General features: G+C 48.1%; 1 protein-coding gene across 7 annotated transcripts in view; it reads right to left on the reverse strand.

The window, feature by feature from the left end:
* The window catches only part of SLC5A11 (solute carrier family 5 member 11), a 75,088-nt gene that overhangs the window by 32,910 nt on the left and 25,070 nt on the right, over positions 1–17,108 (reverse strand). For 5 of the 7 annotated variants that reach the window (XM_031658373.1, XM_031658371.1, XM_031658372.1 and 2 more), the window contains exons 6-9: positions 16,148–16,207; positions 9,342–9,446; positions 7,708–7,813; positions 228–308 (exon numbers count right to left, since the gene is read on the reverse strand). In XM_031658373.1, the coding sequence (XP_031514233.1) occupies positions 228–308; positions 7,708–7,813; positions 9,342–9,446; positions 16,148–16,207 (352 nt within the window). Of the gene's footprint in view, positions 1–227; positions 309–7,707; positions 7,814–9,341; positions 9,460–16,147; positions 16,208–17,108 lie in introns of those variants that run through there. The other 2 variants (XM_031658374.1, XM_003916688.5) reach the window with 2 other exon arrangements.

A 17,108-nucleotide genomic window follows, 5' to 3' on the forward strand; every position in this document is an offset into this window, starting at 1 on the left:
CCCTGTCTCAAAACAAAAAAAATGAAAACAAAAACAGTAAGTTTCCACAATAAGCACAGTTCTCTTCTAGCTAAAATAACCGTGCCTCAAGCCAAGCACCTCTGACAAAAATTCCCCAGCAGTCTGCTCTTTGACAGCTGGGTTTGCCATTCACTGTGTTGAGAGCAGATATCCCTGCTGGAGAGAGGGGCTGTCGTCCACCCAAGTGACCCGGGGACCCCACTTACTGTAGCCCATCAAGGTGAGCGCTCCTATAAGCATGATCAGTGTCTGCAGCGCATCCGTGTAGATCACAGCAGCCAGGCCACCTGGTGGGATGAACACAGGGAGTCTGATGAAAAGGGGTTACTCTGGGTTCCCAAGGGAACCTGGAAGGCCAGGACCTGATGGGAGATTTCTTAGTGATGATTGATTGCAAAGATGGCCACGATCACGCCTCCCTGTGTGCACGCCCATTTTGCAATGTGACTTTGCTGCTCCTTTCGTGATGAAGTGAAGCTGATGTCTCTACTTCTCACACGGGCTTGGCCATGTGACTTGCTTTGACCAATAGAATGTGGGGGAAGTGGTATGGACCTCGGGGGTCCCTGCAGCTTCTGCACTTACTCTCCTGTTGCCCTGAGACCATTTGCTTTAAGAAGCCCAGCCTAACCTAATGGAGGAAGAGGGCCCCCATGGAGGGGAAGCCCAGTCAACAGCCCAAGCTAACACCAGCCATATGAGTGAGGCCATCCTCTTCCAGCCAGCTGCTCCACCTGCCACCGAACTATAGTTCACAAAGCCAGGTGAGACCAGCACACATCCACCCAGGGAACCCACGGACTTCTGGGGAATAATAAACCATTGGTTTTTCAAGACCCTCAATTTGAGGGTGTTTTTTTTAACACAGCAATTTTTTTTTTTTTTGAGACGGAATCTCGCTCTGTCACCCAGGCTGGAGTGCAGTGGCGCGATCTCGGCTCACTGCAAGCTCCGCCTCCCAGGTTCATGCCATTCTCCTGCCTCAGCCTCCCTAGTAGCTGGGACTACAGGCGCCCGTCACCACGCCTGGCTAATTTTTTTGTATTTTTAGTAGAGATGGGGTTTCACTGTGTTAGCCAGGATGGTCTCCATCTCCTGACCTCCTAATCTGCCCGCCTCGACCTCCCAAAGTGCTGGGATTACAGGCATGAACGACCGCACCTGGCTAGCAATTTTCAATTGATATAGAAAGTGGTGCTTGGGCCACAGTCCCCAAGCTCTGAATACCTTTATGTATTTATTATTTATTTGTTTATTTATTTTTCAGAGCCAGGGTCTCACTCTGTCAACCCATGCTGGAGTACAGTGTCGTGATCATAACTCGCTGCAACCTAGACCTACTGGGCCCAGGTGATTCTCCCGTCTCAGTCCCCCAAGTAGCTGGGACTATAGGCGTGAACCACCACGCCCAGCTAATTTTTAAATTTTTTCTAGAGATGGAGTCTTGCTATGTTGCCCAGGGTGGGCTCAAACTCCTGGCTCAAGCAGTCCTCCTGCCTCGGCCTCCCAAGGTGCTGGGATTACAGGTGTAAGCAACTACACCCAGTCAACATCTTTATTTTTAAGGTTGGATAAAGGATGCGAGTGTTAGGGATTCAGAGGCCCCCTAGACTTCCTGAAGAGGATCGTGTGGTGCCTCAGAGGATTCTTGTTGAGTTTGCCACCTGCAAAAATCTTCTAAATGGGCTGGGCGCGGTGGCTCACGCCTGTAATCCCAGCACTTTGGGAGGCTGAGGCAGCCGGATCACCTGAGGTCAGGGGTTTGAGATCAACCAACATGGTGAAACTCTGTCACTACTAAAAATACAAAAATTAGCCAGGCGTGGTGGGGCAGCTACTCGGGAGGCTGAGACACGAGAATCACTTGAACCCGGGAGGTGGAGGTTGCAGTTAGCTGAGATCCCGCCACTGCACTCCAGCCTGGGCAACAGAGCAAGACTTCATCTAAAAAAAAAAAAAAAAAAAAAAAAAAATCTTCCTAATGATGATACTGGTAGCAAATCCATCCGCATCTGGACAGAGCAATCTTTCCAGTCTCTTCCTTAAACCTCTGTTCTTCTTCCTTCATGAGGCGAAGGGACACTTATGCGTACAAACACGTCTACTAGAGGGCACAGTCACTGCACAATTTAAAAACCCTGCGCCCGTGGGTGTGGTGCTCTCCGGGATCCCTCCTTCCTTGCCGGCAAGAATAGGGCTCTCTCACCAAGGGGAGGGGACCTGGCTTTGATTCTGGCCCCAGTCCCCTGCCATTCACTCATGCAGTGAGTCAGCCTGAGTGTGGTGAGGTCCTGGTGTTGGGTACCACTTAACCCACCATCCTTTCTGCATTAACAGTGATGAGGGTCTTTCTTATGCCAGGCACTGTGGGGAGCATTTTGTTCAGTCTTTCACCAAATAGCCGGTGAGCTCCCCACCAAGTTCTATATGGTAGGGATGCAGAGGCCAACAAAATGGCATGTTGCCTGCCCTCAGAGAGCCTACAGTCTAATGGGGAACACAGACCTCCAAACAAGGAACACTAACATTCATCCGCTGTGGCAGCCTGCCCTCCCCTTTCCCCCTGCCCCAGGCACATTGCTTCTGCTAGTTCTGAGAACTCAGCCAAGGTCTTTCTGTATCAGGGGACTTTGCATATGTTAGATTTTGTCAATTTTCTGTTTAGAGCATCCAATGGTATTCCATGGCACTTAGAACAAATGCTAGGCTTACTTTGTTTCCTTCAAAGCTCTGGTCCCTGCCCTTTTCTCCAATCCCACTCTCACCACCAGGGTTGCTGCTTAGCACAGTGCTCTGGTTGGTGTGAATGGCACCACCTGGAGTGGAATAGGACACAGCCTGCATAACCATTTGCTCAGGCAGGCTCTCATCTCAGAGTCTTTACTGCAGCCCTTCCCTCAGTCTGGAATTCTCCTCCTCTGCATTGCTGGTGGGTGTTATTTAAACTTGGCTGAGATATGGAAAAATGCTCATCATCACTAATCATCAAAAAAATGCAGATCACAGGCCAGGCGCAGTGGTTCACATCTGTAATTCCATCATTTTGGGAGACTGATGCAGGCGGATCACTTGAGGCCAGGAGTTCAAGACCAGCCTGGCCAATACAGTGAAACCCTTTCTCTACCAAAAAATACAAACATTAGCCGGGCATGGTGACTGGCACCTGTAGTCTCAGCTACTCGGGAGACTGAGGCAGGAGAATCACTTGAACCTGGGAGATGGAGGTTGCCGTGAGCCAAGATTGCACCACTGCACTCCAGCCTTGGTGACAGAGAGAGACGCTGTCTCAAAAAAAGAAAAAAAAATCACTACCACAATGAGATATCATCTCACACCAGCCAGAACAGCTTTTTTCTTTTTCTTTTTCTTCTTTTTTTAATTTTCTTTTTTTTCTGAGATGGAGTCTCACTCTGTCGCTCAGGCTGGAGTGCAGTGGCACGATCTCAGCTCACTGCAGCCTCTGCCTCAAGGGTCCAAGCAATTGTCCTCCCTCAGCCTCCCCGGTAGCTGGGATTACAGGTGTCCACCACCACGCCCAGCTAATTTTTTTGTATTTTTAGTAGAGATGGGGTTTCACTATGTTGGCCAGGCTGGTCTCGAACTCCTGACCTCAGGTGATCCTCCTGCCTTGGCCTCCCAAAGTGCTGGGATTACAGGTGTGAGCCACCACGCCTGACCAGAACAGCTTTAAACAGTTAAAACCAGTTAAGAAGTCAAAACATAACAGATGTTGGCGAGGTTGTGGAGACAAGGGAATGCTGCTGATGCACTGTCGGTGGGAGTGTGATATGGTTTGGCTTTGTGTCCCCACCCAAATCTCATGTTGAATTGTAATCCTCACATGTTAGGGGAGGGTCCTGGTGGGAGGTGATCGGATCATGGGGGTGATTTTAATGGTTCAGCACCATCCCCCAGTGCTGTCTGGTGATAGAGTTCTCATGAGAGCTGGTTGTTTCCAAGTGTGTAGCACTAGGCCAGGCACGGTGGCTCACGTCTGTAATCCCAGCACTTTGGGAAGCCAAGGCGGGCAGACCACCTGAGCTTGGGAGTTCGAGACCAGCCTGACCAACATGGAGGAATTCCATCTCTACTAAAAACACAGAATTAGCTGGGCATGGTGGCAGGTGCCTGTGATACCAGCTACTTGGGAGGCTGAGGAGGAGAATTGCTTGAACCCAGGAGGCGGAGGTTGCGGTGAGCTGAGATCGCACCATTGCAGTCCAGCCGCAAAAGAGTAAGTCTCCATCCCGCCCCGCCAAAAAAAGTGTGTGGCACCTCCCCCTTCACTCTTTCTCTCCAGCTCCATCATGGTAGGACGTGCTTACTTCCCCTTTGCCTTCCACCATGTCTGTAAGTTTCCTGAGGCCTCCGAGCCATGCTTTCCGTTAAGCCTGTGGAAGTGTGAGTCAATTAAACCTCTTTTTTTTTTTTCATAAATTATCCAGTCTCAGGTAGTTCTTTATAGCAGTGTGAGAATTGACTAATACAAAGTGTAAATTAGTTCAGCCACTGTGGAGAGAGAACTGAGAATCGAACTGAGAATTTGACCAGCAACCCCACTACTGAGTATGTACCCAAAGGAAAAGAAGTCATCCTACCAAAAAGACACATCCCTCATATGTCCATCACGACACTATGCATAACAGCAAATACATGGAATTGACACAGGTGCCCATTCACAGTAGAGTGGATAAAGAAAATATGGTACAGATACACCATGAAATACTACACAGCCATTAAAAAGGACAAAATCAGGCCGGGCGTGGTGGCTCAAGCCTGTAATCCCAGCACTTTGGGAGGCCGAGACGGGCGGATCACGAGGTCAGGAGATCGAGACCATCCTGGCTAACGCAGTGAAACCCCGTCTCTACTAAAAAATACAAAAAACTAGCCGGGCGAGGTGGCGTGCGCCTGTAGTCTCAGCTACTCGGGAGGCTGAGGCAGGAGAATGGCGTAAACCCGGGAGGCGGAGCTTGCAGTGAGCTGAGATTTGGCCACTGCACTCCAGCCTGGGCTACAGAGCGAGACTCCGTCTCAAAAAAAAAACAAAAACAAAAAAACAAAACAAAAAAAGGACAAAATCATAACCTTTGCAGCCCAACCTGAATGCAGCTGGAGGCCCTTATTCTAAGTGAATTAATGCAGGACCAGAAAACCAAATACCGCATGTTCTCACTTATTCGTTTATTTTCTTTTTCTTTGAGACGGGGTCTTGCTCTGTTGCCCAGGCTGGAATGCAGTGGTGCGATCTATGCTCACTGCAACCTTGCAACCTCTGCCTCCTCGGTTCAAGCGATTCTCCTGCCTCAGCCTTCTGCATAGCTGGGATTACAGGTGCCCGCTACCACACTCAGCTAATTTTTGTATTTTTAGTAGAGAAGGGGTTTCACCATGTTGGCCAGGATGGTCTGGAGCTCCTGACCTCAGGTGATCTTCCCACCTTGGCCTCCCAAAGTGCTGGGATTACAGGAGTGAGCCACCACGCCTGGCCCACCACGCCTGTTCTCACTTATAAATGGAAACTGAATAAACATTGGATACTCATGGACTTGAATAAGGGAACTGGGAACTACTAGAGGGGGGAGAGAGGGAGGAGGACACTGGTTGAAAAACTACCTACTGGGTACTCTGCTCACTACCTGGGCTAATGGATCCATTTGTACCCCAGATCTCAGCATCATGTAATGTACCCATTAACAAACCTGCATTTACCTCCTGAATCTAAAATAAAAGTCAAAGGTGAAAAAAAGTTGGTTGAGATATCACCTTAGAAAGGCGTTACCTGAATATTCTATGTTAAAAAAAAAGAACAACAACAACAAAAAAAAAGAACCTTTCCTCCATCTCTTCACCCTAATTAATTTTTCCTTATAGCACTTATCAGGTTATAATAATATACACTGATATATTTAATTATTTATTTTTGAGACAGAGTTCCACTCTGTTGCCCAGGCTGGAGTGCAGTGGTGCGATCTTGGCTCACTGCAACCTCCGCCTCCTAACTTCAAGTGATTCTCCTGCCTCAGCCTCCTGAGTAGCTGGGATTACAGGTGTGTGCCATCATGCCCAGCTGATTTTTTGGTAATTTTAGTAGAAACGGGATTTCGCCATGTTGACTAGGCTGGTCTAGAACTCCTGACCTCAGGTGATCCACCCACCTTGGCCTCCCAAAGTGTTGGGATTACAGATGTGAGCCACCACACCTGGCCTGACATTATTTATTGATTTCCCTGTTCATTGTCTCCCATCCTCACTTAATAAGTTCCTCCAGAGTAGAGAGATTTGTCTTGTTTACACCTGTGCCTCACTCCCTGGCACACAGTAGGAAATGTATATCCATATACACATACCTGTATACGTAAATACATAATATATAGATACAAGGTACATAATATATAGATACAGTATTATATACCATAATATATAGATACCATAATATATAGATACCATTATGTATAATACTACATACATAATATATAGATACCAGATACCAGCATAATATATAGATACAGTATGTTTTGTCTGTGCACACACAGGCACACACAGACACAAACAGACACACACATACATATGGAATGAGTTAAATTACGCCAAGAGGAGGCAGAGAAGGGTGAAAATAGAGTGGAAGATGAGATAATGAATATTTAAAAGCAAGTGCTTCTCAAGGCCCTACTGCGTGCCAGGCACTCTTCTAGGACACAGGTATGAGGGGGAGAGATGAGGTTACCTGCCCTCAGGCTCCAGGATTGCAGTAGTTTATTATCCAGCCTATATTGTGCCTGTGAATGCACATGGCTCAGCAGTTAGTAGGTGCTCAAGAAACAGTTCTGGGGTACATGAATGGGAAAAAACATTATGCCATTGTGGTGCATTTTAAAAATGCTTTATCTTTTTTTATTCTGAGATGGAGTCTCGCTCTGTCACCCAGGCTGGAGGGCAATGGCACGATCTTGGCTCACTGCAACCTCTGCCCCCCAGGTTCAAGCAATTCTCCTGCCTCAGCCTCCCAAGTAGCTGGGATTACAGGAGTCTGCCAGCACACCTGGCTAATTTTTTTTTTTTCTTTGAGCCGGTGTTTCGCTCTGTCACCCAAGCTGGAGTGCAGTGGTGCGATCTCGGCTCACTGCAACCTCCGCCTCCCAGGTTCAAGCAATTATCCTGCCTTGGCCTCCTGAGTAGCTGGGATTACAGGCACAGGCCATCACGCCTGGCTAATTTTTGTAGTTTTAGTAGAGAGGGGGTTTTGCCATGCAGGTCAGGCTGGTCTTGAACTCCTGACCTCGTGATTCACCCGCCTCGGCCTCCCAAAGTGCCAGGATTACAGGCATGAGCCACCGCGCCTGGCCTAATTTTTGTGTTTTTAGTAGAAATGGGGTTTTGTCATGTTGGCCAGGCTGGTCTGGAATTCCTGACCTCAAGTGATCCACCTGCCTCGACTTCCCAAAGTGCTGGGATTACAGGCATGAGCCACCTTGCCTGACCTAAAATGCTTTATCTTATCAGGTAACCCCCTTCCTTTGGATAATGGTCAGGAGACATCTTTTTATCTAAGGTAAAGGAGTGACGTTTAATGAATAAATGGGTCTTAGCACAATGGAACATCAGAAGATGGGCAAGGAAAAGGTAGAGTGGCCCACAGCCCCTGCCCACCACCTCTGCCAGGTGTTACCCTTTGTTCAGTCTTACCAGCAACCGTGTATACAGCGGTGATGGCCAGCAGCCCAACTATGGCCAGGTACAGATCCAGGTGCAAAGACTGCTGGATGAAGATGGCACCTGCATACATGTCTACCTGTGGAGAAAGGAGGTTGATGGATGAACAAATGAATTAATGAACAAATGAACGAATGAATGAATGGACATTTGCAGCCCAGGTTCCCTGGGATCAGGGCCTAGCCTAGATGCTGACAAACACAGAAGAGTCACACATCATCCCTTCTTCATCCAATGCATCCCAGATCAGGGGTCTTAAACTGGAGCCCTGCAGGCCCTGGGCTGATGCAGCAGTCTCCTCAGTCGTCTTTCTGCTTCTGCTTTTGGTCCTCTCCCACTCCATCTTCCACACGGCAACCTTCATTAAATACCATCATGATCACATCATCCTTCTCCTCCCCACTCAAACTCTTAAGTAACTCCCCCATTGCCCCCAGGATAAAGGCTAAATAAATGAGGCTAAATACCCACTTCATACTCCCAGACCTCCACAGACTCTGAAATACCCTCTGTTTCTCAATAAGTCATATGTGCCTGGGCCTCCTAGATTTCGCTTGTGCTGGTGCATCCGTCTGGAGGGCCAGTCCCCTTTCTCTAACTGTAAGTTCCTCCTGGAATGTCACTTCCCCTAGAAGGCTTCCCACATCTGTAGCTTCCCACCAGACTGCAAGTGAACATTCTAGGAAGGAGCCTGTGTGTCTGTCCTGCAGTCTGGAGCTGGCGTACATTCACTTATTGTTATTTGGATTGAATAGAACCTCTTCTGCTCCCCCTCACCACTTCCCATAGGACAAGCTCCTCCCTCCTCCCTGGCTGGAAGCGAAGACAGCTTCTGCTGAGGGGCACGTGTCTGGAGGTTGCAATACACCTGTTCTTTGCCACTTCCTAGGAGATCTGCCTATCCAAAGGTCAGGGTGTGGCAGGCACAATCAGCCATCAGCACATCTGATAAACAGTTGATCACTATCTAATTCCAGGAGGAAGAGAACAGTCCTATCCAAGGGTTGACAGGGTTCTTGGAGTCCCACTGATCAACCCACACCATCCTGAGATGTTGACAAAAAAGTTTTGGCAGGAGTAGGAGAGAAAGTCCTTCCCTCCTTTCCTCTACCTGTTCTCCAAATTTCTTTTTTTTTTTTTTTGACACAGAGTCTCGCTCTTTCACCCAGGCTGGAGTGCAGTGGTGTGATCTCGGCTCACTGCAACCTCTGCCTCCCCGGCTCAAGCAATTCTCCTGCCTCAGCCTCCCGAATAGCTGGGACTACAGGCATGAGCCACCACGCCCGGCTAATTTTCATATTTTTTGGTAGAGATGGGGGTCTCGCCATGTTGGCCAGACTGGCCTCAAACTCCTGACCTTAAGTGATACACCCGCCTCAGCCTCCCAAAGTGCTGAGATGACAGGCGTGAGCCACTGCACCCGACCGTTTTCTCCCACTTTCCTCTGTCCACGCTTACCTCCCCACATCCCATCTTCCTCTAACCTCCCTGCAGCCTACAAAAGAGGAGGAGAAAGGGGATAGGGAGGAGACACTCCCGAGCAGAGATCTGTGCCTTATCTTCTCCCCATGCTGCATGGGTGTGGCCAGGCTCTGTCCCCACCTTACCGAGATCTTGGTGAAGATATAGATAAATAGGTAGAGTACAGCCAGGATGACGGGAATTCTGACACCACCGAAGCGCTTCCGTAGGTATTCCGGCATCGTGGTGACCTGAGGGCCAGAGCTGAGATTTCACCACCAGCTGACTTCAACACCAGCACGTGACCTCCCCCACACCAGCCCTTCCCATCTGCTCCTGCCCCTGCAACTCAGAGCACAGATGGTCTTCCTGAGATTCTCAATCTGATACTTAAGAAGGGAGGAGAGGGGCCCAGCGCAGCTGGTTCCCATCACTTTGGGAAACTGAGGCAAGAGGATCGCTTGAGTGCAGGAGTTTGAGACCAGCCTGGGCAACACGGTGAAACCTCATTTCTACAAAAAATATAAATTTAGTCATGTGTGGTGGCAGGTGCCTGTAGTCCCAGCTACTCAGGTGGCTGAGGTGGAAGGATCGCTTGAGCCTGAGCCCAGGAGGTCAAGGGTGCAGTGAGCCGTGATCATGCCATTGCACTCTAGCCTAAGTGACAGGGAGACCCTGCCTCAAAAAATATACATATGTTAGACAAAAATAAAGTCTAGGTGGATAATAGATTTAATTGTGAGGCTGTGCACGATGGCTCACACCTGTAATCCAGCACTTTAGGAGGCCAAGGTGGGAGGATCACTTGAGCCCAGGAGTTCAACACCGGCCTGGGCAACATCTCTATTGCTACAGTAAGACCCCATCTCTATTATTTTTTTAAAGACATATAACCTAGTAGAAAAATGGGCAAAAGTCCTAGACAAGTTACTTCCTCAAAGAGGAAATCCAAATGGCCGGAAAATGTATAAAAAGAGTTGCCAATTAAAAACAGTGAGATGGCCGGGTGTGGTGGCTCATGCCTGTAATCCCAGCACTTTGGGAGGCGAGGTGGGAGGATCATCTGAGGTCAGGAGTTCGAGACCAGCCTGGCCAACTTGGCGAAACCCCGTCTCTACTAAAAATACAAAAATTAGCTGGGCTTGGTGGCTGTAGTCCCAGCTACTGGGGCAGTGTGTGTGTGGCAGTGGACGGGGCGAGGCAGGAGAATCAAGAATCACTTGAACCCAGGTAGGCAGAGGTTGCAGTGAGCTGAGGGCATGCCACTGTACTCCAGCCTGGGTGACAGAGCGAGACTCTGTCTCAAAAATTTTAAAAAGCAGTGAGATATCACTACACATGCAGCAAATTCACAAGAATCTGTAAGTTGGAGAATATAAAATGTCACCAAGGATACAGTGAATTTCAGGAAAGGGAATTTTCATATGCTGTTGGTGGGAATATGAATGGATAGAACTACTCCGGGAAAATGTTTGTCAATATATTGTAAAGCCAAAGATGAACATATCCAAGGACCTAGAAATTCCACTCATAGGTAGATTTTCTCATCAGTACATGTTTATGTGCAGAAGAACACATTTATAAAAATGCTCACAGCAGTGTTGTCTGTCATAGACCAATACTGGGAGCAACTTGAATGCCCATGAACAACAGAATAGATAAACATATTGGGATGTGAGTCATACTACACGATACCGCATAGCAATGAAAATTAAGACACCAGCTATATGTAACAAAAGAATATTACTCCAAGCTGGGTGCAGTGGCTCACACCTGTAATCCCAACACTTTGGGAGGCTGAGCCGAGTGGATCACCTGAGTTCAAGACCAGCCGGGCCAACATGGGGAAACCCCTTCTCTACTAAAAATACAAAAATTGTCAGGCGTGGTGGTGGCCGCCTGTAATCCCAGTTACTTGGGAGGTTGAGGCAGAATTGCTTGAACCCAAGAGGCAGATGTTGCGGTGAGCTGAGATCACGCCACTGCGCTCCAGCCTGGGCAGCAGAGCGAGACTCTGCCTCAAAATAAAAGAAAAAAATTACTCCAGTTTTCAATTATCTATAACCCACCCTTCACCAAAAAAAGTAAAATTCAACTATACTGTTCAGGTATGCAGAATTAAAACTGTAAAGAAAAGCAACGAGGGGCCGTGTGGCTCAAGCCTGTAATCCCAGCACTTTGGGAGGCCGAGACGGGTGGATCACGAGGTCAGGAGATCGAGACCATCCTGGCTAACACGGTGAAACCCCGTCTCTACTGAAAAATACAAAAAAGACTAGCCGGGCGAGGTGGCGGGCGCCTGTAGTCCCAGTTACTCTGGAGGCTGAGGCAGGAGAATGGCGTGGACCCGGGAGGCGGAGCTTGCAGTGAGCTGAGATCCGGCCACTGCACTCCAGCCTGGGTGACAGAGCGAGACTCCGTCTCAAAAAAAAAAAAAAAGAAAGAAAAGCAAGGAAATAATTACTTAATAGGAAAGCCAAAGAGAGAGGAAGGCCTTGTGATTTTTCTTTTTTAGAGACAGGGTCTCGCTGTGTCACCCAGGCTGGAGTGCAGTGGTACGATCATAGCTCACTGTAACCCTGATCTCCTAGGTTCAAGCGATCAATCCTCCTGCTTCAGTCTCCCATCCTCTTGCCTCAGCCTCCTGACTAGCTGGGACTAAAGGTACACACCACCAGTCTCAGCTAATTCTTTATTTTAATTGTTTTGGTAGAGATGGGGGTGTCACTATGTTGGCCAGGCTGGTCTTAAACTCCTGGCTTCAAGCAATCCTCCCACCTCAGCCTTCCAAAGAGCTGGGCCTGAGCCACTGTGCCTGGTCAGCATTGTGACTTTCTAAAGGCTTGCAAGGGACATTATATTTCCTTCCTTCCTTCCTTCCTTCCTTCCTTCCTTCCTTCCTTCCTTCCTTCCTTCTTTCCTTCCTTCCTCCCTCCCTCCCTCCCTTCCTTCCTTTCTCCCTTCTTTCCTTCTTCCCCTTTCGTTTCCTTTCCTTTCTCTTCTTTTCTTTTCTTTTCTTTTCTTTTCCTTCTGACGGAGTCTCGCTCCGTCACCTAGGCAGGAGTGCAGTGGTGTTATATTGGCTTACTTCACTCTGCCTCCTGGGTTCAATCAATTCTCCCACTTCAGCCTCCCGAGTAGCTGGAACTACAGGCGCCCGCCACCACGCCTGGCTAATTTTTGTATTTTTAGTGGAGACAGGGTTTCACCATGTTGGCCAGGCTGGTCAAACTCCTGACCTCAAGTGATCTGCCCGCCTCAGGCTCCCAAAGTGCTGGGATTACAGGCATGAGCCACCGCACCAGGCTGACCTTGTTTTCTGTCTTGATGTGGGTGTTCCTTTAACAATAATCTGTCAGGTTGCATTTTTGTGTTTGTTGTGTGTGTGTGTGTGTGTGTGTGTTTCATTGCTTTTCTGAGTGCTTATTTCATGTCCTAATAAAAACAAATTGGGTAGCTTTTAAACTTTTCTCAACACTTTGGCATTTATTATCTAGGTTGGGTTTAACCTCTCCTTTGTGTATGTGTAAGATATTGCCCAAAGGATGTGTAGATCTGGGAGATTTTATTTTCTTATTTAACAATAGCTTGTAGATTAGCATGCCTCTATGGACTTCATCCTTCGTCACAGCATGAAGTAGTATAGCCTGGCCATCCAGTTCCCTGTTAATGGACATGGTGGTTGTTCCCAGGTTTTTCTATTACAAACAACTACTGCAGCCATTTCAGATCTCTGCATCTGGCCTGCGCAGTGGCTCGCGCCTGTAATCCCAGCACTTTGGGAGGCTGAGGTGGGTGGATCATGAGGTCGGGAGTTTGAGACCAGCCTGACCAACATGGTGAAACCCCGTCTGTACTAAAGATACAAAAATTAGCCGGGCATGGCGGCGGGTGCCTGTAATCCCAGCTACTTGGGAGGCTGAGGCAGAGAACTGCTTGAACCCGGGAGGTGGTGCTTGCAGTGAGCTGAGATCATGCCACCGCATTCCAGCCTGAGTGACAGAGCAAGACTCCATTTCAAAACAAACAAACAAAATAAAACAAAAACAACAAACTTTGCATCTTCTCAACCTTAAGCTTCACAAGTTCCTTTCTCACTCTCAGCTGGTGACATTATCTTCTGTTTGCCAGAGAAAATGGAAGCCATCAGGTGAGAATGTCTGGCAACCCTAAATATTCACTTACCTGCATCTCTACCATCATATATGCCTTCCCGTAGCAGGCGCTCAATAACTTTCTTGATGCATTGACCCGGAGATCTTCATTTCCAGTCCAGTGTTGTTATACCTCAGATGCTCTGTCTACATGGGAGCTAGCCACAGGGGTCAGGAGCAGACCCAGGCCCCCTGCTCACCAAAGGTCTCGCATTTTAGACTTTTGGGATTACCTCCAAGGGAGGTTACTTACCCATATACCCCTGCCCTTAACACAGAATTGCTATTCTCTGTCACTCAGGTTGGACTGCAGTGGAGTGATCATAGCTCACTGCAACTTCCAACTCCTGGGCTCAAGTGTTCCTCCCACTTCAGCCTCCCGAGTAGCTGTGACCACAGGCACTCACCACCAGGCCCAGCTAATTTAAAAAAAAAAAAAATTTAGTAGAGATGAGGTCTTGCTATGTTGCCCAGGCTGGTCTTGAAATCCTGGACTCCAGTGATTCTTCCTCCTTGGCCTCCCAAAGTGCAGGAATTACAGGCATGAGCCACTGCACCCAGCCTGAAGGATTTTTAACATGATTTCTGATTCCCAAGGTTTTTTTACTTTGTGCGTGCATGCGTGCGCACGGTGTGTGTGTGTGTGTTTGAGATAGGGTCTCATTCTGTCCCCCAGACTGGAGTGCTGTGGCACAATTATGGCTCACTGTAGCCTCAACCTACCGGGCTCAAGTGATCCTAATCCTCCTGCCTCAGCCTCCTGAGTATCTGAGACTATAGGTGTGTGTCACCACACCCAGCTAATTCTTGTATTTTTTGTATAGATGGGATTTTTCCATGTTGCCCAGGCTGGTCTCGAACTCCTGGCCTCAAGCAATCCACCCAGCTTGGCCTCCCAGAGTGCTGGGATTACATACATGAGCCACCATGCCCAGCCTACTTTGTGTATTTTTTAACATTTCCATAATAAAAAGCTAAAATCAGTTACTGCTTTATGAACAACACTGTGATATTGTGTGATCTTGCCACGTGCAGTAGAACATCTAGAACAGAATTAAGAAAGTATGAATGATGCAATGCTGCCAGTGAGATCATAGATGATTTTTCAAAAACTGCTTTTCAGGCCAGGCATGGTGGCTCACGCCTGTAATTCCAGCACTTTGGGAGGCTGAGGCAGGTGGATCACAAGGTCAGGTGTTCGAGACTAGCCTGGCCAACATGGTGAAACCCCCGTCTCTACTAAAAATACAAAAATTAGCTGGGCGTGGTGGTGGGCACCTGTAATCCCAGCTACTTGGGAGGCTGAGGCAGGAGAATTGCTTGAAACCAGGAGGCAGAGGTTTGCAGTGAGCTGAGGTCACGCCATTGCACTCCAGCCTGGGCAAAAGCAAAACTCTGTTTAAAAAAAAAAAAAACCACAAAAAATGCTTTCAAAGTCCAAAAGCAGCATTGTGTGTGTATTTTTGGGGCGATCTAGCTCTGGCAAAGCCCAGGCTGGAGTGCAGTGGCCGGATGCCAGCTCACCAGCTCCGCCTCCGGGACCGCCATTCTCTACCCTCAGCCTCCCGGTAGCTGGGACTACCGGCCACTTCACCCTGCCAGCTAGTTTTTTGTATTTTTTAGTAGAGGCAGGGTTTCACGTGTCCATGGGATGGTCGATCTCTGACCTCGTGATCAGCTGTCTCGGCCTCCCAAGTGCTGGATGCTTGAGCCCCAGCTAAACTAAAATGTTGACATTTTGTACCAGACAGAAATAGCTCAATTATTATAGTTTTGTGTGCAAAGAAAGAAAAAAAAAGTCACTGAATTATATATATGATTTTTAAATATATATATGATTTAAATATATATATGATTTAAATATATATATGATTTAAATACACACACACACACACACAGACTGGAGTGCAGTGGTGTGATCTCAGCTCACTGCATCCTTCGCCTCCTGGGCTCAAGCAATTCTCATGGCTTCTCAGCCTCCTGAGTAGCTGGGATTATGGGTGCATACCACCATACCTGGCTAATTTTGTATTTTTTTAGTAGAGACAGGTTTTCACTATGGTGCCCAGCCTGGTCTCGAACTCCTAGCCTCAAGCCTGCCTTGGCCTCCCAAAGTGCTGGGATTACAGGCATGAGCTATATACTTTCATTTTTATTTTTATTTTTTAGTAGAAAGCAGAAACATAGGCTGGGCATGGTGGCTTATGCCTGTAATTCCAGCTACTCAGACTGGGAGGCTGAGGTGTGCAGATCACTTGAGCCCAGGAGTTCAAGACCAGCCTGGGTAACATGGTGGAGTTTTTGTATTTTCTACTAGAAAAAAAAAAAATACAAAAATTAGCTGGGTGAGGTGGCGTGCGTCTGTGGTCCTAGCTGCTGGGGAGGCTGGTGAGACTAGGTGAGCCAAGATTGCACCACTGCATTCCATCCTGGGGACAGAGCCAGACCCTCTCTCAAAAAAATATAGCAGAAACATATTGTGATTTAAGCACTTAAAAGAGATTGTGAGCTTTACATTTGTGTTTTGGGTATTTAAAATTTGGGGGCCCATAGTTTTTCCAACCTCCAAATGCCCTCTGTGTGCCTTGGATGTTGGTTACTGGCAGGAAGTGCTACGGACCGGGTTTCTCATTGTCTCACCCGTGGATCATCCCTCCCCTTTACTGGGGCCTTTGAGTGGCAGTCTGATGGATGACCATGGGCAGGATGGACGGATGGCGGGATGAGGGAGGGACTGCAGGGCTGAGATTCCCAAAGCATCTTTCAATTCTACAGCATGCCAACGCTCCCCGACTCACCTGACCAGCAATGTAGATGGGGAGGAAGATCCAGGCCAACATCAGCACAGAAAACAAGCCCTGCTCAAGAAAACACAGTCAGGACTTGGCCCGCAGCTCACAACAAGGTACCCATTTGGATTTCCCTCTGCACCCTGAAGCAGCCTGGCCTGAACTCCACCTCTGGTGTAGTCTCTTACTTGCTGAGTGGTTCACCTGCGCTGACCTTCATATTTCCTTTTTTAACATGGCGAACGGATTCAGGAAGGAAGAGGAGAGTGGAAAAAAAAGCCTTTTGTGATGCTTCCTAGTTCTGTGTCTCCTAAACATCATGTCATCGCTTCATTGTGCCCCCTCCCTTCCTTGGCAGTGATTACAACAAGGCTGTGATAGCAGGCAGACCTGGGTTCAAAGACCGACCACAAGAGTTAACACAGGTCTCCAAGACTCATTTTTCTCACCTGGAAAATGGGCATATCAGTGCCTTTCTAGGTGGTTGCAAGGAAATCAGCGAGATGATACTTAATGAGTACTGTATGCCAGGCACCTCTCTGCACCCTTTACAAGCATTAATTCATTTGACCCTCATAATGATTCTACATGGCAGGTACCATTAATATGCCTGTTATGTACATGAGGCCCAGAGAGGTTAAGAAACTTGCCCAGCTGAGTGCGGTGAGTCACGCCTGTAATCCCAGCACTTTGGCAGGCAGAAACCAGCAGATCACTTGCACCCAGGAGTTCAAGACCAACCTGGGCAGCACAGTGAAATTCCCATCTCTACAAAAAATATGAAAATTAGCTAGGCATGGTGGCGTGCACCTGTGGTCCCAGCTATTTGGGAGGCTGAAGGGGAAGATGGTTTGAGCCTGGGAGGTGGAGGTTGCAGTGAGCTGTGACCACACCACTGCACTCCAGCTTGGGCGACAGAGCGAGACCCTGTCTCAAACAAAAACAAAAACAAAACAAAAAACCATTTGCC

Source organism: Papio anubis, chromosome 18 (genome assembly GCF_008728515.1).
Source record: "Papio anubis isolate 15944 chromosome 18, Panubis1.0, whole genome shotgun sequence".
Taxonomy (NCBI): Eukaryota; Metazoa; Chordata; class Mammalia; order Primates; family Cercopithecidae; genus Papio; species Papio anubis.